General features: G+C 37.6%; 1 protein-coding gene across 1 annotated transcript; it reads right to left on the bottom strand.

The window, feature by feature from the left end:
- Positions 1-446: 446 nt before the first annotated feature.
- On the bottom strand, positions 447-24,711 carry GLRX3 (glutaredoxin 3). Its single transcript, XM_069797261.1, has 11 exons — positions 24,574-24,711; positions 18,910-19,018; positions 15,858-15,932; positions 14,979-15,180; positions 8,387-8,559; positions 8,231-8,292; positions 5,430-5,487; positions 3,496-3,548; positions 2,362-2,401; positions 2,187-2,279; positions 447-721 (listed from the first exon to the last, which is right to left on the bottom strand). Exons 1-11 carry the CDS (start codon positions 24,648-24,650, stop codon positions 671-673), a joined length of 993 nt encoding a protein of 330 aa, XP_069653362.1. The 5' UTR covers positions 24,651-24,711; the 3' UTR covers positions 447-670.
- Positions 24,712-25,754: the final 1,043 nt, after the last annotated feature.

Below are 25,754 nucleotides of genomic sequence, written 5' to 3'. Positions count from 1 at the left end.
GAAGGAGCGCTGACGATACACCAAAGACTGGCCTAATCACTGTGTTTATTGGCTCATTTCCACCGTAATTTAAATATGTCCAAAAAGCTATGTTAAAATAGGTTGAACATCTGAAATTAACAATTACTGTACCTACTTAGATAATGAAGATGCATAGTATGCAGCTGAAACTCATTAATAAAAACTTCCTAATGGTGCATTGGATTAAGGTTTCAATAGTGTTTTTCTCGCTCACTAGACGTGAAAACAATTATTAACAGTGACAGAAAATTATTCCATACCACAGAGGTATACCCATTAATATTCTCCTAATGAGAGCTGAGCCCCCCCCCAAAAGATGTAATTTAGTCCTATATAGCACTGCAACGGATAGTCGTGTCATTACTAATTCTTAAACATCTAGATGCAATGAATACACAGAAAGAGTGTAATAACAAACCCAAAGCTCTTTAGCATTACATTTTAATTGTATTTGAAGATCTTGACATTTTTGTCTCTTCAGTGGAAACACATTTTCATATGTAGTATGGTCTTGCAAAATACAGAGTACATAAGCTGTCTTTATTTACTCCTTATCAGTTCCACAAGGCTAAGTTGTGTATTGCTCCAATACAATCTATAAATGAGTAATTGTTCAAAGTATTTCTGTTCCCATTGATGTCCTTTTCCATTAATTTTCTCCCTTCAGAATAGGCAACAATTCACCACTTTCCTTTAGTTCCTGTAAAGAAATATATACAGCAATTATTCTTTATGTACATTTTGTGATTATGCTAACAAGATTTCAACAGGGACAGTTTAGGGATAAGGAAATCAATCCACTGGCTATTAAGGGAATGCACTAGATGACCCACTAGAGGTCCCTCTTGACCAAGACACTGAAGTTCATAACATTTTATTTAAATTCTGTTTTGTGTCTATTCAGTAAGACAGGAAACTTACTTAGTTAAAAGATACACCTTCAAAAGAATTGGTTGTTGTCAACTTTACCCGGTAAATCCCATGGTATATCTCCTTCTAGATGTAATTCATGATACATTTTAGGCATACGCAAAATTTTACAACATCCAAAATGCCTTCCACAAAATGAAAAAATGACCATCCATTGATAAGATTGTTACTACTACACATTAAAATGAGACAGTAAGAGAGTTGTAGGAGTTCTAAAAAAGACATGCTTCCCCATATTACCTTGATGACTTAAATTCAAATTATAAGGCTGTTAACTTACTCAAGAGCTAGATAACACCAGGAAATAGTTTTAAAATAACACGTTGTGGAGTATATGTTCTTTTCCCACATCTCAAGAGAAACAACTGTCTCAATTTTATTACATGTTTTGCTATATTATGGAATGCATTTTAAAATACTGCCAACATTCATCTGCCCATACAAATTAGTCAGTGTGAAGTGAATACAGTCCAACAATGCAAACAGACAAATTACATTTAAATACCAGTGAGAGAAGTATTTCACAGCATCTCTGCAATGCCCAAGACTATACTTACTGATCACTGAAATAACCCACACACTTGTTAAATAAATAAAATTAAAGTAATCTATATAATTTAAGTAATACTAGTATTTTTAGAACTAAATGAGATTTATTGATTGTATCTTCCCAGGAGTTACAATGTCTGAGGAACTGGCTATAAAACATTCAGACAAGAATGGGCTCAAGAGTATTTGGGGTTTAGAACACTGTGCCTGCTCTGTTACAAAAATCAAAAACCACAGTTACAGATGCAGATCTATTTTTGTTGCTTCAGGGTCTGTTCAAACAACTACAATAAACCTTACTTTCTTCCAGGAATGAGACTGTTTGCTAGGAAGAAATGTCTCACCCACCTTATTTGAGAAAAGCAATGTCAGAAGTAAAACTAGGAAGAGAAACCTGTAAAAATGCACCCATGGGGTAAAAATGGTCTTTACAGTAGCAGTAACTGACTGCTGTCAAGAAAATACATTTCACTGCTAAATCTTGGCATATGAGAATGCTAGAGATTTAGAGCTCCTTTCAACTGTATGTTGAGCTAATAGAAGTCACAGTAAAAGCAACCAAGTCATTTGGTTTCAAGATCTAGGGCCACTACACAGGAATTTCTGTATGTTATGGGCAGAACACATTTCTACAGTTTTAAACAAATGGTCAATTTACATCACAAACAAGATTCTCCCATTCCTACCTTAACAATGTCCACCCCTCCAACAAGTTCACCTTTCACATATAATTGAGGATACGTTGGCCAGTTTGAATAGGTTTTTAATCCTTGCCGCACCTAAGAAAAATAATCTTATATGTAAACTTCAACCTCAGTAAAAGCAACAATGAAATCCGCAATGATGGAGAAGCTTAATTACCTCTTCATCTTCCAGTATGTCAAATGTCTCATAATCAACACTAGGGGGGAAAAAAAACAAACACAACAAAATCATCTACTGTGTAGTTTTGCAATCTAAGACCCTCAAAAATCAACACCTTATGCACCAAGAACTGCAATATAAAAAATATCTCATTTCATGGGAAACTCCTTATAATGCACATATTTAAAATGTATACCTTAGGCTCCGATTGGAAAAAATGTGTTCAAAGTAATTCCATTCCCTATTAGCTTAAACATTAAAAAAACACACCAAAAAAACCCCACCACACACATATACTTCGGAAGTTTGGAATCAACCAGCTGCAGCTATTTCACCATCTTCATATACCACTTGCATAAAAACACAAAAATAAATTTGATTTCTGGTTGATTCATGTATGAGTTTTGGTATGCAATTCCTAGTATTCTAAGAACTAGCACTCTTCAATAACCAGCAAGTATGTAGATTCCTGCAAGTGAACTAGGGCCAGTAACAAGGAACAACGATTTGAGTTAACTGCTACTGATTTCCGAGTTGTATATTGATATATAGTTATGTTATCTCAAAAAGTCCATTCTAACATCTAGTAATCAAGACAACTGCTTAACCTCTAACTAGCAGTACAAATGAAACAGGAGTTTATTCAAAGGAAGATGATACTAATCTCTCTCACTACAGAAAGAACTGCTTTGAAGAGGAAAACTGAGGCTAGATAACATGAGAGGCTCCAAGATTAAGGAAACAGATCAAGAGGGATCTCTCTAAGATGTGCTGCTTACCAGAGTGGAAGGATTTCTTTCATGTCAACAATCACAGAAAAAAAAAGAAAAATTCACTGTTGCAATAAACTCCTCAATCCGAGCAAGACAATCACTACATAGTAGTGCTAAAGCAGTGTTAATATCTGACACGCCATATTTGACTTGGTATCAAATAAGCGTAGTAGTGATTTACACTATACGCTTTTACATAAAGACATTTTAAAATACTCTTGAACAAAGAAAATTATATTGGGGAAGTCTTCCACTAGTATTTTCCAAACTCTTTATTTATAAAATGTAGTTTTTAAAACAGAACCAGCTTCCCAGATTCAATTAAAAACAACCAAACAAACCCAAAAGACTTACGTACCCAGTACTATTTATGATTTCTATAATTTGCTTGCTGAATCCACATTTTGCCATCTAGAATGCAAAACACACATATGTTAAAACATATATCTGCTATATTTAATCCACAAAATTCCAGGTCCTCAAGCTACAGCAAAGCTATTACCAATTTATTGCCAGTGATGACCTTACTGGATGAGCAATACTGCTAATCCCTTTTTCATTCCTCTTTATATTCTTTGAGCTTTAAACAGTACTGAATGTCTCTTTCTTTACATACTCTGCTGAAATAAATGAAAACATTGAGAATATTAAACACTTTCCTCAGCTGTGGTATGAAATGATACAAGGTGAATCTGTTTTCTGGGTTTGGCAATGCTATCTCGTAAACTAGTTAGGCTTGATTATTTTCTGAACATTTGAAAAGCCAAAGCTATAGGTATGATGGGTATAAATAGCTTATATGCATTTGTAAAATAGACATGTTTTATTTTCAGACACACACTACCCTTTACTTTCCATTCTGGAGAGAGTAGCAACCTATAGTCAACTGATAAATAGGTTGCATGTATGGCAACTCCCAACTGAAATTAGTAATTGAAAGCATCTACTGCAAACTCTTCATATTGACAGTGTAAGGACATAGAACACCCATCATTTTTTAGATATTGAATTTTTAATCTTCTTATTGGTGATTTCACTCCACCAGTAGCTCAAGCAAAATCAACGCATGTTAAGCAACCTGCCCAAAGTCTTGCTTTTCATAGGCAAGACACAGGGTTTTATTGGAGATAAAGTGCATCTCTTTAGAAGACCTAAGACCATCTAGCTCATCACCACTGTTTCAGTGAGTCAGCCTAATCCACAGGGTTCCAGTGGCTATGAAATGGCTTAGTAAAACAGCCTACAACACTCTTAAAAGTATCTGTTGTTAATACACAGAGTAGGCTTAGGGAACTAATGAGAAAATGAAATGGAAAGACAAGTCACATGAATGAGCTCAGTCCCCTACCTCTGTACCCTTTAAAAAAAATACCATATAAACAACTCTCATAACATGCAGTCACTAACAACAATTATTGTTTAGGGTACACCACTCCAATGAAAAGTCTGAGTTAGGTGCCATTCAAGTAATTTTGACAGGAAGAACTGCAGTGCCTTGCTGTTCAGAAGGGAATAATTTCTCCCTTGGCTACTCTGTTTGAGTATGCAACACAAAGCAATAGACTGACCTTTTCATTTACAGTCATTTGTTATTATTTTAATCCTAACTGTTAGCAGTTGTCTGTCTTCAGTCACTACCTTCATTTCAGTGAGCAAGATAATTAAGTGCAGCTTAAAGACACCAGGCATAGACCATTCCACGCACATGAGAAAGTGGATCGTTTATGGTATGTGGCATTATACTTTAGCCTTAAAAACATCTAGCAGCTTTTTTTAAATGCAGTTGTGAAAGCATAAAGTGAGAGAAATTAAAAAGGATAGGACACCCAATCCAATTAGGTCAATAGAGGGAAATTTCAAGAAACATGTATCCAGAGATAAAGTTTTGGGCAACACTCAAACTGTAATCCTCAAGCAGGCTAGCCATCAGGGGCAAGCACTCAGAACATCAGAAGACAATCCATTATCTGCAAAGACAATCAATAACTAAAACCAAAAGGACATGAACAGTTCTTCCATTCATTCCTGAATTGTAGATCAATTGACAGATGTCACTGCAGGGCATCAAATTCCCTGATTTTACCGTAACACAGCTATTAGCATTTTACCAATATATATCCATCAGGTAAAATAGGGACTGCTCTTCTCTGGCTTATAGAAGCACCAAATAAAAAGACAAATCTTCCCAGCACCATTAATTTTCATTAAGAAGGGAAAGCAAGGAAAAAAAGGTAATTGTCAGTGTTTAAAAAACTGTTTAAATATAATATATTCTGCAACATTTAATCTTACCTGTTTGCTTCCCTTCATAAAAAGCATCACAGGAGCTTTGTTTATCAAGATTTTAAGCCTACAGAAGGCATAAAAAGACAAGACATAAAACAGCTCGGTTATTATCCCAACCTTTGTTTCAATAGGAAAACAAAACGCAAAAGTGGAAAGATAGCACCTTACAGATTTACCAAATACATTTAAAGCATTATTATAAGCAAGGCTATTCATTTAAATTGCTTACAGTAACTCTAGTGAATGAATTTGAACCATCCTGTTACTTTTAGAGCAACAATTTACTTTTCTAGATTGACCTCTAAGTATCAAGCAGCAATAAGTTTAAACAGAAACATCATTTTAGGATATTTTAAATACCATGCCTATATTTAGTGACATACTGCTTTTTTTTATATATATACTGAATATAATACTTGGCATTTCTTATTCTCCATGTGAGAATGCCTTTTGCAGAGTAAGAGCCACACCTATTGTCCATCAGTCATAAGATCTATGGACTTACAGACTAAGGACTAATGACTCCTGAAATTCAGGAATAGGTCTGTTTTGCCTCACTGTGCCCTGCCCACTTCTGGTCTACCTACACGACCCTCAGACACTCCCCCTCTTTCCCTCTCCTTTTAGGAAAGGCTTTCTGTGACAACTGATGGAAAAAGTTAGCAAAGACTCCCGTCCAACAGTTGCCTGCTGAGGGCAAACTACCCTCTATAAAATGCATAACAGGTGATCCTTTTCTGTAAAAGGTCACTTTGAACGATTCGCACAATGCAAAAAGACTCTAGACTGGAGAATCCAGGGTCTTTGCAAAATAAAACTAGATGAAGTTTTGTTGGTGACCTACAGCCTTTGCATGTGTAAACCTCAAAAGAATTTTTGTAACCAAGTTGTCTTTAGGGCAAAAAACAACAGCAAAACTAACAGCTACAGCAAGGGTGAGCTACAGTAATCTGAGCTGGTTCCCCAGCTGTCAGATCCGTTTCATGAAACCAAGCTGATTTCCAGAGTTCATTTTCAAGGGTATTTTCAAGTGAAGACGCATAGTTAATTGGTGGAAAAAGATCAAACATTGAGTAAAGGAACATAATTTAGCATTAAATAGATTCTACTACTGATATCCCTTCATTCTATTAATTCTTAGCATGTTTGACTAACTATCACATAGGGTTTTTCTTGTGAGTGACTGGTAAGAGTGAATATAGTTTGAAAGAGAAGTCAGTTGCTCAGAAGTTAAGTATGAGGTTAGCTACAAAGAAAAACTAATCTGTGTCATGGAAAAAGAACTTCCCACTTGTCACCAGAAAAAAGAAGACAGACCTCAGCTAAACATCATGTGTTAACCCAAGAAACAAAAACCTATTGAAAGACGAAGAACGAACTAGGGAACAAGAAGCTACTTGTGACTTATCTGGTAAATTTTTAGCCAGTTTTCCTTCAGGCCACTTCTACATCAAAATTTGATAAAATTAATAAAAACTTCACACACCTGTTCAAAAGATGATGATGATCCTTCTTTAGGGAGACATTTAGCTATACCAACAATTTTAATCTATTAAAACAGATTAGGTAAGCAGAGGACATTTCCCATTACCTTCTTTCCCCAAAATAATTAAGCAAAGCAAAAAAACTATGTATACATTCAATAAAGTTGCAGCTTATGCAAGCTTGCAAAAAGGAAGGAAGAGGCTAGAGGAAACTTTCTAAAATAAGGTTTTCAAAGGCCATACTGAGACAATCGCATCTTTACCTATAATTTAATCTCAAATTGCAAAAGGTAGTGATTGTTTTTTGTGGCCTTGGTGAAACAATTTACAAGTTACCCTACTAGAGTAACAAAAAATAAACATCAGCCCACAGAACAAATTAAAAATGAATTAGTAAATACACAGCTGTATAAGTACGACTACTTTATCACTATATTGAAATGGCTTGCATTAAGTTATTTCTCCACTGTGCTGAGAAGGCAAAAGAACCAGAACCAGTCACATCTAGAGCACTGTAAAACTTGTGCTTACCATCCTCAGACAGCAAGTGGGAATCTATGCTAACATATTTGCCTTCAAGGTACAGGCCACCTTCTTGGTAAACCAGCCCCCCTTTGCATGTCTTAATGGCACTATTCACATAAAAACTAGAAAAAAAGTCACATCTACTAGCAACTTCTCAAACAGAACGACTTGTCAGATCTGGAGCTTGACTGCCTGGGGCACATCAGAATTTCAAACAAGTGAAGCTTCAAATGGGAAGGTTAAAGGACAACAAATTGGTTTCTAGATACTACATCTGATTCAGGAAGCAACACACTTCCTACTGCTGCAGCATATATTCATTTTGCCAAGGTGAAAGAAAACAGGAACTGAAGGACATGAGTAGTCAAGAAAAATGAGGAGACAAGCCTAGATGTTTTCTCCAGTGACACCATAGTTATGAAGTCTACACTAAATGAAGGTAACAAAAGCTACTAATGTTTAAAAGATGATTTTCCCAGTTATCTTTAAAGAATAAATTCTTAAAAGAGAGGCAAGAAGGAATCTATATATTCCTGCTATAATTAAAAATTTAAAAACTACAAATACAATAAGAGCAAAGCCTACTGGAACAGTATAGCTTTATATTAAGTGATGCTTACTGTATAGGAAACAGACCATATTAAACAGCTGCAGCTGTTCTGTAATTAAAGAAAATCTTGGCACACTTCTGATAAAGTCAAAGAACAGGAATTTATATAGGGGTTCCCTCTATATAAATGAACATAGAGGAAACCTCAAAAACAGACACCCTTAAAATAATGACATAATACATCACACCTGTCCTCCAACTTCTGTGCCTTCGGACAGACTGTGTCCAGCTCTCCAGATGCCTCAAGCTCCTAGGGAGATTGGGGAGAAGAAAAATCAGATGTAAAAAGCAAGAAAAACGTGCTTCTGACAACTAGCAAGATTAAAAATGTCTCAGTTTCTAACCTTGACAATATCAAGTCCACCTATAAGCTCTCCAGATACATACAGCTGAGGGTAAGTCGGCCAATTAGAATATTTTTTCAGACCCTGACGAACTTCTTCATCAGAAAAAATGTCAAAACTGCTAAATGAAATACCATGTTTGTTCAGTATCTCCACCATTTGTTTACTGAAACCTGCAAGCACAAAAAGAGTAATTACATATAATTTTAAACAAAGCATTCCCACGTCTGTATGAAACCTTATTCATTTAAAAAATGCAATTCTTCTAGATGGTAAGTTCAAAACAGCTCTAGTGTGTTATTCTTTACTCTGTAAATATCCTCAAATATTATAAACAGGCAAAAACCTTATTTATTACTGTGATTACAAAACCAAAGTATATGGACAACTTGGCAAGTCTGGTGCTTCTCTATTTAGAGACCTACAGAGCAAGTAACCTTCCTGTTGTTCCAACACACAATTAAAGCAAAGTTAAATGCATTCCCTTATTCTGCCTTTTCCAGCTCTTCTTCACTGAGCATTCACAAAGAATAAAAGCTTCTTAATGACCATAACAGCATCTTCAGTACCTTTCATTTCATTCCTCTAATTGCACATCACTTTCTCTACCCCTGTCATTTCTTCCTCCAACTACTACTGAACTTATCCTACACCAAATGTGGATAAAGTTGACACACCAAGTGGCAACCAGGTTTTAAACACACTACTGTGTCACTAGTTTAACTTAGAAACTTGGCTTTTATAATGTTTTCTACTACTTTTGCTTTAAGATCACGTACTTTCCTACTTCAGGGTAAAAGGCAGACTGCTTTTTATTTTTTAAAATCTTTATGTTCACATAAGTACTTAATATTATTTTACTACCCTTGTGACACTTTCATACCATGTTTTGTTTTCCTTTATGACAGATCTTCATTATGTCCTACTCTGACAACACTCAGCAGGATATTAAGCACTGAATATTATGATGTAAACATCCAGATTTTCTAAGTATATTATGTGGCCAAGCTGCGAAGAAAAGTTTCTCCCTTCTGTAACTAAGCACCTTTTCCTAAGAAAATAGTCACATTATTTGTAAAGAGTTGCGTGTATGAAAATTTTAACATTATGGAATTTACAGTCCATAATCACCTGAATCTTCTTACACTAGAGGGAAACCCACATGAAATTTCACTTTCAAACAATTCTCCTTCAACTCTATTTTAAATTCACCATTCTCATTAAAGTGAAACATTGATTATTTTTTTTAAAGAAGATAAATTAGTTTTTTAAATCATTAGTCTCTACAGAAACTCTTCAAGATCACTTTAAAAACCAAAACACACACATACACACCACCCACACCTAGTCTGTACCCTTTATGTCAACAAGTCCACTCTTTATGGAGTAACTTGAAAGGAAACCTTAGCCCGATGTTCAAAGTCATCTTCATTCACTTAACACTGCCACTGATGCGGAAGCACAAACAGTCCTCCAGAGAAGACATCAGCCTACTGGATGTTTCACAGTGTGTTCCAGATATTTACTCCGTAAGAAAACAGATGAGAAGAGGTCTGCTGCACTTTACAACACAAGGGAGCCAATGCCTTGACCTTTAGGACTGGTGATCAAATCTTGATTCACAACTCCACTGTTCCTCCATAAGCTATTTGCCCTGCTATGAAAATTATGCTCATCAGGAAAAAACACTAAGCACATTGCAACACTTTGAAAGATTTTGGAGTTTTGCTTTATTTCTAACACGTGGTCTTTATCCTACAGTATTTCAACACCTGCCACTGTTGCTTGCATGCACATCCCTTCTAAGGAAGCAGAAGCCTCCTAGACAACACTATCATATGGTTTGCAAAAAGGATCCATGAGAATTTGTCCATAAATCAATGTGATAATAATGTGTGTGTTATATCATTGCCAACTCATTCTGGTTTGGATTCAAATGCCCCTGCAATCCTACCAATTCCCTCAAAGAATTCCAACAAATGCTGTGCAGACAAATTAAAACCTCTATACAAATATTAAAAAAAAAGACAATGCTTAAAGGCTTTAATAAAGGAATAGAAAAATAAAGACGCTTTAAATGGGAAAAAGAATCAAAGTGCCATAGAAGAATAACCTTTGATTTCAGCTTGCAAGACCACCTATTAGTTTTTGAAATATGGATTTTTACTACAGCTTTCTGCACTTTTCATGATCTGCAATTTATTGAGATATGAAGTAGCAGTATTTATATGTACAGCATCTAAGTTGCTTTTCTTTCTACAACTGAAGTGTTAAGTTCATGTACAGCCTGAAGTAAAACACAGATTCTGAAATTTTTCATACATCTGGGAGTTCATTAGTAAACAGCTAAAGGCTGATTGCTGATGGTTATTCCATCGCCAATATATTAACTCATTTCTACTGTAAGGAACTGGGGAAAAAAAAAGCTTTATTTTAGCTGTAGGCAATTACATGCAAACTAGAAAGATTGATTGGTTGTGTTTCATTTTGAAGGGTTATGGTAGCAGTCTGGAAGTGTTATGCTTAGGGATGAAGCGCCAGAACAGCTTTACTTTCGTAACAAAAGATTTAGGTTGAATTTCTGAAGAAATGCCATACATGCATTACAAGGAATAATTAAACTGCTAACAAAATGTTTTAAGCAGTTATCTAGATGATCACAAATGCCACTCCAGATTCTACACCAATAAAAACACCCTAAATAAATTATGGTATTGATGAAGCAAATAAATACTGCCACAGTCCAAATGAATTCGCTGAAATAATACAACGTACATAGTACCCACATACAATTGCCAGTAAACACATAGCCAAGGGCACAAACCTTACTTTACACTATGCTTAGCTGGCTTTTCCAAGGAAGAAATTACAAACTACAAGATTATCCCAAAATACACTGCTGGATAGGGTTCCCTCTACTTGCCAATTGCACTGAAGTCTTGAGTGCAAGACTATTATTTGTATCAAAATAGGTATAATTCAAAAGTATTTTCACCTTTAAACAAGCATGGCTCCTTTTAGTTAATTTTATTTCTATTACTCCTACTACTGTTATAACAGATCCATATCATCTTTGACAAAATGTTAAATTACCTTTACCTTGAAAAAGACTGTCTATTCTAGGAAATTTAATGGACCCAACTTACTAACATCACCCAACTATTGCCAGAAACTACCACAGCAATCTAAAGCAGGCACAGTATTTAACTGCAAAAGTAAGAGCTGTAAATTCAGATTATTTCATGTGTTGCACTACATTTGAATACTTCCAACGTACCTCTATTTAGGTAAGTACCTCCTGTGCATTTTTCATGGGGTGCCTTGATCCTAAACCTTGATGCCTCGATGTCTTTTTTTGCTTGTGTTTTTTGTGGGGTTTTTTTGTTTGTTGGTTTTGGTTTTTTTTCAAATAGCCTCACAATGCTCTCCCATCAAAAATTCAAACACATAAGAAACAGTAAAGGGTCTTTTCTCTACGTAACTTTAAAATCTGCCCAGTGTTCTGCTCAATGCCCTTTAGAAAGCCAGCTCTCTACCGAACACCTGCAGAAATCCAAAGGAGAAACAGTGTGCCAGTGCCATGAATTGATCACGCCGACACAGAGGCTGACTCAGGTATAATAGAGAACCTGGGCACACAAGCAGTGCAGGGGAGACTCACCACTGCCTGCACAACACCTTTGAGCTCACCATGGACATAGCAAGAACCACGCTCTGCTCCGACAGCTTGCCACACACCTGCCAAACAACTCACAGCATAAGCACAGCAGGTTCATTAACAATAGTCCCACATTAGCATCCAACACAATTAAACTTAAAGCACGTGTATCTGAATAAGCTAAACTGTAGACACCTCAAATGCACTCATAAATATCAGGAGCTCATCAGAGCAGTGCTCTATTACGTACAGGTAGACTTGCCGAGTCTACTTCTGAATAAGCCAAAATTTCCATTCCTGCAAAATTATCTATAAATTCCTATGATGGTATGTAACTTTCACACACCTATAACTGTACTACTACATAATACAAATACAGAATTATCTATACATAAATAGATGGAACTTCATCAGCTCTTTGTAGGAGCAAATGCCTATGCACAAACTGCTAGAATCCCAACCTACGACACAACAGCATAATGAATGTGGAAGTTCTGAAATCTATGGTTATTTCTGAAACCATTTCTACCAAAGTGATTCTGGGACCTGTTAGTGCATTGAAATGAAACAGCCACCTCGAAATTAGAAAGGGAAAAAGAAGCAGAAAAATAGAGTGTGCAGGTACCAACACAGTAGAAGCCCAATACAGTATGTGAAGCCTCAGTACATACAGGATCTTGCACTTCCTCTCGTATTTCTGTAACCCTTTCACAGCAACACCTGAAAAAGCAGATTGTAAAATGGCATGCAAATATTTTAAAAGCAGCTGAAAGTACACTTAGGTACGGAAGGCAGAGGCAATAAGAAAAGCTGCACACAAGCTGTAAGCAAGTGCTTCATCAACCTGAAGTAGCCTGGACCAAGTTACAAGACTCCTCTCACTCTGCCAAGGCAGGATTACCCTCTACAGCAAATGGCCCAGATTGACATATATATTTGACATGCTTTAACCACTGCTTCTCTTTCAAATATTGTTTTATGACTTTTACACATAAACCTTCCTTCTCGAAAAGGGCAGTACATACTAAACTCCCTCCAATTAAGAGCACTTGACAGCAGACTCTCCTCCTTTCCTGCCCCATATACACAATATCAGTCCAAAGCTGCTCTTTGTAATTCAATCCAGACAGGCCCACCCAGCAGCTTCACCACTGTTACCACTCTGCTCAGCTCCCTCATTTATCAAGCATTGGTCCTGACACAAAACCACCTGAAGTTAATGAAAAGACTCTTATTTAGTCTATGGACCCAAATCCTCAATTTCAATAACTAGAACTATATAGAACTGCGTAAACAGCTCTCCTGTAATAGAATGTCTTCCCAGATAAAATCCAAATTAGCAGAGGCTGTTTGGCAAATCATGTATCACAAATCTGCATTATTCTCACGTCACCAAATCAATGCGTTCCGTATCTTTATCCTTCCCTTTCCCCCCTTTTAACAGCACATGGTGATATGACAATTTGAATCCTTCCAGATTAACATAAAGGGACAGAACACATAAAATCAGGGTTTTTTAGGTCCTTTTATAATATTTCATCCATTTTCCTTTACATAGTTCTGCACTCAGTTACTTTTGGAAACTTCCTGGACACAGTCCAATAGAAAGCACAAGAAGCAGCTACATGGGGATGTCTGCCCTTGAAACTGTTAACTGGATTTAATACTTAAAACTGTGGCAAGATCTTCCATGGCTGAAAGAACAGCAGTGCATGCACACCACAAGGATATTTGGCAATTATGTGAATATAGCATCAATAAATCACCACACCCAACAGTTCAAACCAAGCATCTGTAGACTCCTGACTAGACACAAGAAGCACTGCTCTGTCTCTAGGATGCACCTGCTGAGCCCTTACCAGAAGGGGTCAAAAAGTATAGTTCCACAAGTCCTCATTTCTTTCCTCAAAATGTTCTAAAAACATTTAGTTCACATGCATCTCTGTCATTATATAGAAACATTTATGACGAATCTTTCAAGCCTGTGCATGCTACTGTAATTTATGGACAGATGGACAAAACAAGTGTTTTCATTATTGGTTTTTAGACACAAATAACTGAGGTTTTGCATCACAATTTAACTTTTTGAGCAGTTATCTCTTTATTGGCTCCATAAATATATGCCATGGGCCTTTCTTCAGGAGCTTGGCTGTAAGGAGTTACCTATTGCCAGTTCTTTTCTTATTCTCCTGTTATGTTTCACAATTCCTTCATCTCTTTGGCCTAGCAATGTAGCTGATATGATTTGCCCCACAGGATACATGTTTGCTTAGCAAAGAAATCAGTGCAACTTCTTGAGACTGCAGGAGCAGAAGGATGGCAGCTTCATAGTACTTACAAATTTTGCATTTTAATATTTGTTCATGTGCTTTCCATATAGATCAACACTTCAAGTTAGTTATGAACCAACCACTCTAAACAGTGAGCAAGAGTTAAGAGAACTAGGTTTAAGAAAAGGCATTTCCACTGTAGCAGAAACACATGCTACTTGGTCTTTAAATTTTACCAGCTGGGATAGTTTTATTTTCTTTTTCCAAATGGCAACAGTGATCCCAGATGTTAGGCAATTCTTGTTATTCCTTGAATTGAAACATTCTCTTCAGACTATTTTACATTTTCAGTATGTGTAACTCGATGCACAAAATATGTCAGGAATAAACACTGAGCTACCTCGGGAAAAGTGTCCTAGTTCAAGGATAGCATTGCACATCACATATTCTTTAGAAAGCCCCTAATCTCTGCAATTCCATTTCCAAAATTTAACTAAGAGAACAGCAATTCTCTAGCTGCTTATAAGCAATATGAAAATACTTTCATTGATACTTCAGGTATACAAGACACTGTTGGGATGTATCTTCCCAAAATTGAGTAAATCTGACAACTAGCCCAAAGCAAGTGCTGTCACATTGAACACAAACTTCAGAAAATGCTTACCACAGCGAGGTTCTTTTGGAGACCCTTTCATAAACAGCATGCAAGGGGCAGCATTGATGAGTTTCTTTAGACGCACATTAAGATCTTCTTTTACACTGTCATTAGAGCCAGCAGAAACAGAACTGCTGGACGCATGGCGCTGCACTTTTTTGGTCAGCTCTGGGGCATGGGCACCATCTAATCTGTCAACTTTCTGAGAATTCTAAGGAAACCAAAACACAGGCTCATGTTACAGGATTAAATTCAGAATTTGTACTGTAATAAAAAGAATAGTAAAACCACCATATAAAGTATAGATTTTCAGATGCAGGGTGGATTAGCGTATTGATCTTTTGGCCAGTCTTTAGTTCCAAGACTCATACCATTCTGTTGGCTGGCTACCGTTAATGCTAGCAAATTTGCTATTAGAAGAATTTATTAAAGAAAATATTTTTAATTTTATTATCACAGGCAAACGTGACCCAGACGGACTTGTAAATTCTACCAAAAGATTATTTACTTGGGTTTTTGCCATGTTGTAGAAGTATGGCTAGACAAGGAAACATTACTGAAATTTTTTTGACCCAATACAAGGTAGGACAACTAAAATATAAACTATGTAAGGATCCCAAAGCAATTAAAGAAGCTCTGAAATATTACGTATAAAGTGTAAGAACCATTTCTGCCTACTTTTTTAGGTTTCACTGGATAGACTTAAATGTAAGAACTGTTTCTATCTACTTTTTCAGGTTCCACTGGATAGACTTAAATCAGATACATAAGTGTTTCTTCACTGAGAAAGTACTTAAGGTTCTGCTCTTCTGGTAGCAGTATTAAAAAAAGTATACATATTAAGAGTCCACATGGAATCCATTTTCTCTTAAATCCATTTTCTCTTACCTTAAAGAATAAGAATGTTGGAACAGAACTAATTTCGTATTTTTCAGATACTTCAGGCACAGCTTCAGCTTCCAGCTAAAAAACCAAAAAAACAAACAAACAAAAAAAAACCCAGAGAAAAAGATTATTTTCGTAATCTTCTTTAAAGTTTGACTGTGGATGTAAATCCTGTCTAGAATGTTCTTCTAGGCATTTTATACATTTAAAAAGGATTTGACGCAGAAGTTTGTGACACATTTGCATTTAAATGAGACTCACTGGGTTGGCGTGTCATCCACTGAGCCTACACAGTGTCAAAACAGGTTCAGAGGTTTTTATTTTGTTGCACATTTCAAAAGATGCCCGCAGGCTGCGAATAAAATTTTTGGTGCACTAGTGACCTAGTAAATTTTCAATCATATGCAGCTACTACTATATTGAAATCCATAAATCATTGACCCCAGTTATGTCATGATTACAGTGCTTATTTTCTGCCCACAGCAATTCTTGCTGTTTGCTCTATTGACTAATTTCAAGGGGCAGTATATCATGACTGACATTTGCAGCCTTCTGCAAATTATGAAGAAAAAAGGAGTGTTTCTTCAATAAGCTATTGATGTCTACTAAATTTTATTTTTAACTCCTGCAAGGCTACCAAGTATTGAGTGGAAAGCTTGTTGAAACTATTGGTTCTAATTTTATTCAGCATTCAAATGCATACCTTGAAATTATATAGTGTAGTAATTTGTCAAGAAAATATATCTTTTAATTAACTCAAATTTGTTATTTTCTGTGCATAGGCTAAAAGCTTACTTGAGTGACAGAAGATCTAGTACAAGGCTGTTTAAGACACTAGCTCTGCAACAACTGCAGTTAATGGTTAAAAAAGTGGTAATAGATCTAAATGTTTCAAACAGAAAACTGCAATCCAGTGCACAGGAGAAAAAGCCTTTCAAATTCTTATTCCACAAACCATACAGTGAATGAACAAGCATCGAGAGAGCTACTTAACAGTTTGCTCCTGCCCGTCTCTGTCCATCCTTATGCATTTTAGAAAATACCATGATTGTTCCACTATTAACCAAAATGTAGTGAACCTCTGAATACTGTAGTATTACAGCATGTTTTGATTTGCTCCAGCTATACAGGCTCTTAATGAGCTCACTAAATACAGAAGCAGCCCAGCAGACTAAGTCAAAACTGAGAGTCCAAGCTTCACCTCTACTTCTGTAAATCAACGCTCCAACAGGATCAACTGAGAAACTAAAGCTATAAATTGAAAACTGTAAATAGATTCCAATTACCTATTCTCTTTCAAGTGGCAAATTATTAAATGACTTCTCCCTATAATATTAATTTTCTTTTCCACTAAAATTTCCTACTTACTTGGATACTTAAGTTCCACTCTGGTGAGGTTCACACATACTGAACAGATTTAATTTCATATTTCAGTAACTTGCTCTTATTGGTACAACTTTCCAAAACATTGTTTCTAACTGTTTCTGGATACAGACATATTTTAACCAAGCCAAGGATCTTAGAGTTAGGCTATGCAACAACTAAAATGAGAAACTACATTCAGAAAGACTTCAAGATTTACTGACAGTTTTGAAGTTCATTTATTACTTAGGTCTATTCTAGAATGTAACTTTATGATTTGCAAGGCAGTACACTACTCTTGGTCAGTCCTCTGTAACCATCTGATGAGTTAACAGGTTCTTCCCAATTAAAAGGCAGACTTCCTATTCTGGAATACAGACCAAATCCCACAAAGAAGCTTCCAAAATCAAAAACATTCATCATGAGAAGCTTTCTTTCCCCCCCCCCCAAAAAAAAAAATTCTATCAAGAAAATTCACCCAAGTCTTTCAGTAGCTTATTTTCTCTAAACAAGTACACCAGTAATATTGGGAGGAGGGAGTGGGGCAAATGAGGTGCCATTATCTTAGTTCTGCAACACTTGATCACTTTGGAACCTTGTTATTAAAAAATAAATTACAGCTGAATAATAAACCTTATAAATAAGTAATATATGAATAATAAAGAGACAACTGAGAGTTTTCAAACTTTCTTGGGCTTACTAAAAGCTATAGCAACTCTACATAAATATAAGCATCTTGAATTTTCAAAATGTTGAAAATTGGTCTTCTGAAGCTCTAAGCGATAAAATACTGCCATTAACATAGTTCTGCCCTTATGTTTAACAGAAATACCAACTGAGAGAGGAATCATTGGAAAAAAACAAACACAAAACCTAAAGGCTGTTAAGAAATCAAATTAAAATACTCACACACAGCTGGCTGCTCCATTACTCCCTGCCCTCATAATCACAGAGGTGTCTCATTAACAAGAGAAAGTTGTTTTAAAACGAACAGCACATTGATGAAATGCATTCATTTTTCCCTCCACACTGGCTCCCTTACTAGCATGTGAAGATGATCTCACAAATATATAGCATCTCATTTGTGTTTATACCATCCAGCACTATGAGTGTCATCTTAGAGTGACAGTGTTGCACAGACTTAAATTTACCTTCCTTTAAACTTGTTGAAGATTACTGTTCATCTTTAAGATCAGACAGAAAATCTCTATGAATTCTGAGATCTATTTAGTTAACAAAGAACATCACGGGAACAAATGAAATCTCCAGCACACTTGAAAATAACAGTGTTGCCAAATTAATCTCAAATCCAGCAATAAAAATCATGCTTTAAAAATATGGCTATCTACAGAACTGAAGGACTGAGACACTGCAAGCACAGAGAAATTTAAAAGACTATTTGCTAGGTGGAGTAGCTAGTGGAAAAAAAATCCTTCATTGTTATCTTAGGAGACTGATTTATTTTTTTTCTCTAAACAGCATGATAAAATTAAAGTATTATTTAAGCTTGCAATACCAAGTTTGGAAAGATGAACCTAGAACTTTCATTCCACAGACTTTTGATGCCTCTTTTGCATATGTTCAACTCACATCTTCAAACATGAAGCCATAAAGGAATTTCAAAAATAACTTTACCCATATTTTGTAATAATGGCTCTTCTCTGTTTAAAACAAGCTCAACTGCTTGACTTACCTTCACAAATGTAACCTGCGTGTGTTCCTTTGCTAGTGCTGCCATAACTTCATTCATTTGAGCACACTGAGGAGCCCATGGTGCCCAAAAATGGACAACTACAAGGGACCTATTAAAAACAAAAAAAGTAACAGCATTTACTTTTAAAAAAGAATCATGCAATATAAAAGTTTGATACGCCCTGCAAAAAAAACCCCCACAAACAAAAACATATGCAAAAACCACCACCACCCACACCACATTCCTGAGAAAAGAGAAAATCAAACAAGTGAAACCAGTAACACTTTCTATGACTTGCACAGAGGAGTGCTTCAATGCTTTTTCAGGAAACATTCCAAAACCCAACCAGCACTGTTAAGGTAATGCAATACAAAGAAAAACGTCATCCTGTATTTTGATAGTAAAAGGTCATCCCATACGAATGTCGGACAGGAAGCAGAACAAGCAGAAACACTAAAGATCAAGTCATACAATACAGGATGCAGATTTCGCAGCACCTGTAGGCCAAGCAGCCAGAATCACTCCTGGGCATCCCGCATTTCTTCCCAGGCAAGCCTTCTATCTTCAGAAGCTCTGGGAGCAACAGAGCTCAGCAGCTTCATGCTAGAAGCTGCGCCGTTGCTTTTCTCCTCTCAGTGCCACTATTGCCTCTTTACTACTTATGCAGGAAATAAGGTAGCAACTTTGCAAGTCTACTGGGACTTTTCTAAAAATACAGTATTCTTATGCTGAAATGTTATTTTCTGCTTTTATTAGCTTCAACTTCTTCCAGCTTCAATAAGGTTCCCTTGAAGGTTTGGTATTGATTATACACAGTATTTAAAGATGAGAAGTCACATATGTGAACAGAAATCCCATCAAGCTGGGTACCATGAGATAGTTCTCATGAGCTTAAACACACACACTTTGATATAGCAACAAGATATTTGCATCTGATTTTCCATTCCATTTTTCAGGTTTGCTGAAGTCAAAACCACTAGATAATAGGGGATAAAGAATAAAAGACATATAATATACTACTTTTATCTACTTAGAGATACAGAAATCAAGTCAACCATACCACAGAAGCCATCTAGTGTCTTTTAATACTAAATAATGGAAGTTCATTATAAATTTTAATAGCTATGCAGGCAGTACGACATTCCTATTGAACAGTTAACAGCTGTGTTATCTGACCACATATGCTGAACACAGCACTAAACTCAATTCAGACACGGAACTTTAAAATTCATAAACCTGATTTTCCAAAGCAATTATAGGAAGCTTTGGTAGAAATATAATAGGATAGCCTCTTTTTATTTTTCATCATGCCATCAGTCAGAGTGTGGTTCTGCTTCAAAAGCCGATTAAAACTGGCAAAGTTTACAGGCTAGTAAAAACTTAATTTATGGAACAACAAGGCAGTTCTGTTTTGCAAGTACCAGCCTCGCAAATTTAGACCTGAGCTCAGGAACAGTTCAAGACATCTTCTCCAGGGCTGTCACCTGTATAGATTCTTCCAACGCTCCTGTACACGAGTCATCAACAGCAATGATCCCAAAGGCAAACCATCTCTCTAACTACAACAAAATAGCTGTAAGGCTTCTTTGGACTGACTTCACTGCTCACAACTGACACCAGCATTTAAACCCCAGTAAAGGCCCATTTAAGTGATTTACTCTTTACACATAGATGGGATTTGATATGGACTCCTTGAGAAACCTGAGACCACGTGTCATGGCAAAACTCTGTTTCAGCATGCAAACTTTCATAGCAATGCTCTTTGTGGAGCCCAGCTACAGGGCAAATGAAGAGGCAGATTACAGCACAGGTAGCTCGTGCAGGAGCTTTATCTGTCCTCACAGCAGATAGGTCTTCCGAACTTTACTACAGCTGTCAGTTCACACAGATACATTTTAATTACGACTTCTGAGCCAACGGGGACAAGCACTTCACATCATGCTGCAACCAACATTTTTTGCCACAAAGTAATGAGGTGAAAATAATTAGGTAGGTTGGGGGATGTGAAAGTCATTTATATGTATGAGAACACCCAGTCACAACAGACAGAAAATTCTAAAATGAAAAAAACCAGCAGCAGTTCAATATTTCAGAAGACAGACCAAGCTCTGATTCATAGAGTAATCAAGAGTTTTGCTCCAGGATTGGTCTTCCGGTACTTGTTCATCACATCCTACACATGAAATAGCAATTTTGAGACCTCCTCCAATATCGTTCTTTATATATGCACTGTTTACTGACACTATTAAGAGCTCAGGGAAGTTGTTACAAATGGATCAAGGATGAACAAAATTTTATATTTTTTTTTGTAAATCAAGTTTTGTGATGTTACCTTAGTCTTCGCAAAACAGGCTACTCTACTTTGATCTATTACAGATTTTGCAACTAAAGAGAATGAAGTTGTCAAGCTGTCATTGCAACTGCACAATGCCTGTACATTTAAAAAAATATTTTTTACATCTGTTAGACTACAAGTAGGACAAGAGAAATCTTCCACTGGCTAAAAACAAATAGTGGAAGAAAAGAGAACAGAGAACATAGAACTAGTATAGTGGCTACCCATCAGGCCAAAGCACTAACAACTAACTTGATGCACTTTCCTTCCATTAACTGAACGCAGGAATGCATACTCTTCCCCTGCTACCAAGAAGTATTTCACAAGTGCTCAATTTAATTTAGTGTGCATAGCGGGACACATCTGATCACGTGAATGTCAGCTCATGACAAGTAGAGGAGGAATAAGCATATGGTTATTTAACCCTCATTCCATCACAGCCTGTTCTTTCCTTACCAACACATAGCTGTGATGCACTTAATTTTTATCTTCATGAACAACATACTTTAATTTGCGCCAAGGGTTTGGGGGGTGGGGGTTGACAAATTCATTCATAGAACAAGTGTAATTTTGCAATTAGACTGCCCTGTTGGTATCTGAGCACTTCAAATTAGGCTTGAAAAATAGCAAGAGTAATTAAAAACATTAAGAAAATAGAGAGTCAGTAAAATGAAGCACATGAGTGATTATAAAGAAAGTATTTCTTACATTCAACCAATATATTTCTAAAATCTCTACTATTATCTATAAATGAGGATCGTGACAAAAAGCTTATGACAAGTCCCAAAGTTTCTCTTCCTGTATCATATTTCACATTTTGGAGGAAAAGCTCTGGGCCCAAAAATAAAGTTAACTTTCTTTAATACAACTTTTTTAAACTTTAGTAGCAGAAAAAACATCAGAAGGCCATATCATACAATTTCTGCAGAGATACAAAAAGCCCAAGGTCTTGCTTCTATACTGTATTAAAAAAAAATTGGTTGAGACAGACTCATAAAGTAGACCTTTAAAACAAAGAGTCTATTGACTGTAGAACCAAATAGCATGACATTCCCTGGTAGGGATATGCAGAAAATAATTACTCTGTAGGTGACCCTCCATTTGGGCCAAGACACAAGTATTTTGTAAGTATGAAGATATTGGCTCAGTTCATCTTTTGCAACTGTACAATCTAGGTTCATTTTGGAAAAAAAAAACCAACTTGAAATTTACACTTGTTCTATAACGCAAAGCTTACTAATAACTCGGTGTCAGAAAGATTCATTTTCTGAAACAAGAACTCCTATGAAATTAAGTGTCAACATAAAATGCTGGCAGTTGCAGCTGACTAGTGGTAATTCTGTTAGTTTGGAAAAATCAGGAAGCCCATTTGAAAAAAAAATTAGCAGTAAAATAGCCTTAAAAATTCAGCACTTTTTTTTTTCTTAAGCTTTATTTCTCAAGAGAAAAATACTTCCTTGAAGAAACTTTCTCCTTTCCCACTTTATTAAGTGAATGTTTAAAACTACTTTTTTTTTATCATTGATTTTCAAATACATTTGATAATCTAAATATAGGTACCTGAAGTCAGCCAATGGGTATTTTTAAACATCTACAGCCATCCAGAAACAGGGAGATAGTTAAAAAAAAAAATCTATTATTTGAGGGATTTGTTATGCTCTGTGAGCACAGGTTTGTTTGGTTTCTTAGCAGCAAGAAAACCCAAAGCCAAACATTTTGAAATGAAGTAGAGGAAGAGAGTTATCAGTGCTATCAATTCATCTTGGGACCAAAAAAATACGCATAAAACAATCAAGTCCATTAAAGAGAAAACTGAATCATGTTCTGTGGACAAGGGGAATGAGAGAATTACTGAGGGTTTTGTTGAAAATAACTTCAAAATATTGTATTTGTTCCTGAAGCCATTTTCATTTCAGTACGCCTCAGTGAGTGTGAGAGTGACTTTCCTCTGGGATGTCCCCACATAACAATTCAGTTGAAGAATAATTCCAGAGAGAAAACTGAAAGTCATGCAGCAAGTTTCAAAGAATCTAATTTTTTCTTCCCATAATCAAAATTTTTCCATATTTCCTTATGTTGTCTTTACAAATGTGAAGCTGGTAGTTTCATCATCCTTTTTAAACCACTCATTTAATCAGTTTTCTCTCCTTATTCACTTAAGGGCCACTTGCTAATGCAACAGTTAAACAATGTAGAAATGTCTTTGACCCAGCCCCTTATTTTAATGTGCCTTACAAGACCTAGTTAAATACACACTCAGCTAGTGGATTAAGAGATAGAATAATAGTTACTACACCTCTGATTCAACAAGACAAACAAGTAAATTTCATAACCAAACCTCTCTGTCTTCAGTAAGGCACTTGAGTACCTGTTCACCTTTAATTATAGTAGTAGCTATTGCAACTCTTTCCTACCAAAGCAGAACATGTGCACAATTTTCCCCTGCATGACCAGCGCCCAAGGCTTCCAACACCAGACCACAAGCCACAGCCCAGTGGCTACAGAGAATCAGTGGTCCATGCCGAGATACACCAATGGAAAGAGAGCCCTGTTACGTGTTAGCAGCACATAAAACCAGATTAATGAGAAACCAGCCCTGTTGCATGAAAGATGAACCACTTAGTTTCTCGCTGTTTCTCAATAAACAACCTAAAGCTGCTGTTTTCACTGAAAATGTCGTACACTAATTGTTTGTTCTGTTGACACCTTGGGGCTCGGGAGAAAAATAAAATCCTTATATTGCATGCAGATTCTGTTTCGCATAATTTTCCTGCCAATCTGCCCATGTAGGCCTCCCATCCCCTACAGAAGGTTTTGCAGCTGCAGCAGTCCTCCCCGTCAGAACGCCCGAGCTCCCCTACAGCCTCATAAGCTGCACCTGAGAATACGGGTGCTTAAAAAACAGTCTCTCAAGAAGCAAACCCCAAGCCCTTCTCCGGCCTGCGGGTTGTTTGGAGGAGTTTATTTTATGTCCCCGCGGAGGTTCTGCCCAGCCCTGAGCCAGCACCGGGCCCGTTTCCCTCAGGAGACAGCGGCCCTTCACGAAACTCGCGCCAAACGCCCGAAGTCGACCGCGGAGCCCCGTTTGGGGGGAAGACCGGGACAAAAATCCAAAAGCGCCCTTTATTCCCGCAGGGCCTGAGGTTTCGGGACCCGCTGCAGTCACCCGGCGGGAAGCCCACGCTCTCTCGGGGAGCAGGGCAGTGTGGAAAGGCAGACGCTGCAGGCGGCGAGGCCAGCCCTTCCAGTCAGGAAAAGTCTCTCCGGCGGCGGGCTCCGCTCCCTCAGCACCCGGCGGGCCGGGCCCCGTCCCCCCCCGCCCCCCTCACCTGTCCTTCTGCTGCAGCAGCTGCTGGAACTGCTCGACGGAACCCGCCGCCGCTACCTCCCCCGCCACCGCCGCCATGACCGGACCGCCGCCACAGGAAGGGGGGGGGGGGGGGGGAGGCGCCGGGTCACGTGGGGAGGCCCCCGCGCATGCGCCACAGCGGCCGCGCCTCCAGTGCATGCGCAGTCCGCCCGCGCAGGCGCAACGCCGGCCCGGCAGCGGCGTGAGCTAAGCGGCAGCCATGGTGGGCCGGGCCGGGCCGGGCCGGGCCATCCCCGGTCAGCGCAGGAGGCGGCAGGAAGGGAATCGCTGTTCGGTTTTACTCCATCTGGTTGATATTCGGCCCTCTGAGGGGAGGGTGTTTTGTAGGCTGGGGAGGCCGCTTCCCCCGCCCCGTCGCAGCCTTCGGTCCTACTGAGAAATAGCGGTGCGCGTTCATGAACGTAAATCTCAAGTTAATAGGCTCGTATGCAGTAATGAAGGCGTTTTGTTAATGAGGCCGGTGGTTCCATTATCCACACCTGCTGCACTCGGTAATGGCTCTGCGCGGCCGTGACCTGTTGCTGGTGGCGTCAGCGGAAAGCAAAACCTCCGACTGCTTTGTCGTCTGTGAACGAGGAGAACAGCCCCGAAATTTGTGTGTCTCAGGTATATTTTTAAGTAAAATCAAAAAGGCTAGCCAGGGCTCTACCTAAATACGGAGGTAACTCTGATACTCAGAAGAGGTCCTGGTTCATGATGCGATTACCAAAGGCCCACTTGAATTCTGCAAGAAGATATCCATAAAAGGGTTTAGTGTCATACAGAAAATCTGTATCTTGAATAATTTTGTTAGTTTTCTAGAATCTGCCAGTTCAAACAAGGCCTCAGGTTTATCTTCACCATCATTAACATTTGCATTACCAAAATAATGCAGCTTCTGTTTCTAGTGAAGAAAAGGCTTAGAGATTACAGTCCAATGTAATTTGCACAATAAAGAAAGAAATCCAGTGCTTTATAAGAGTTTATATATTAGCACATAAAGCTGGAAAAAAGGCTAATCTGGACATAAGAGGTCTCAAAGGCTTGCACCCACACTCAGCGCTAGAATGGATTTGGCGTATGGAATGGGAAGGCAGGCAGTGTGCCCTCTCCTTGCGATGTAATCTTTTGCTTCAAAAGCAGCATCAAGGCAGTAGTTCT

This window comes from Haliaeetus albicilla, chromosome 11 (genome assembly GCF_947461875.1).
Source record: "Haliaeetus albicilla chromosome 11, bHalAlb1.1, whole genome shotgun sequence".
Classification (NCBI taxonomy): domain Eukaryota; kingdom Metazoa; phylum Chordata; class Aves; order Accipitriformes; family Accipitridae; genus Haliaeetus; species Haliaeetus albicilla.
This window is presented reverse-complemented; position numbering and strand designations above follow the sequence as displayed.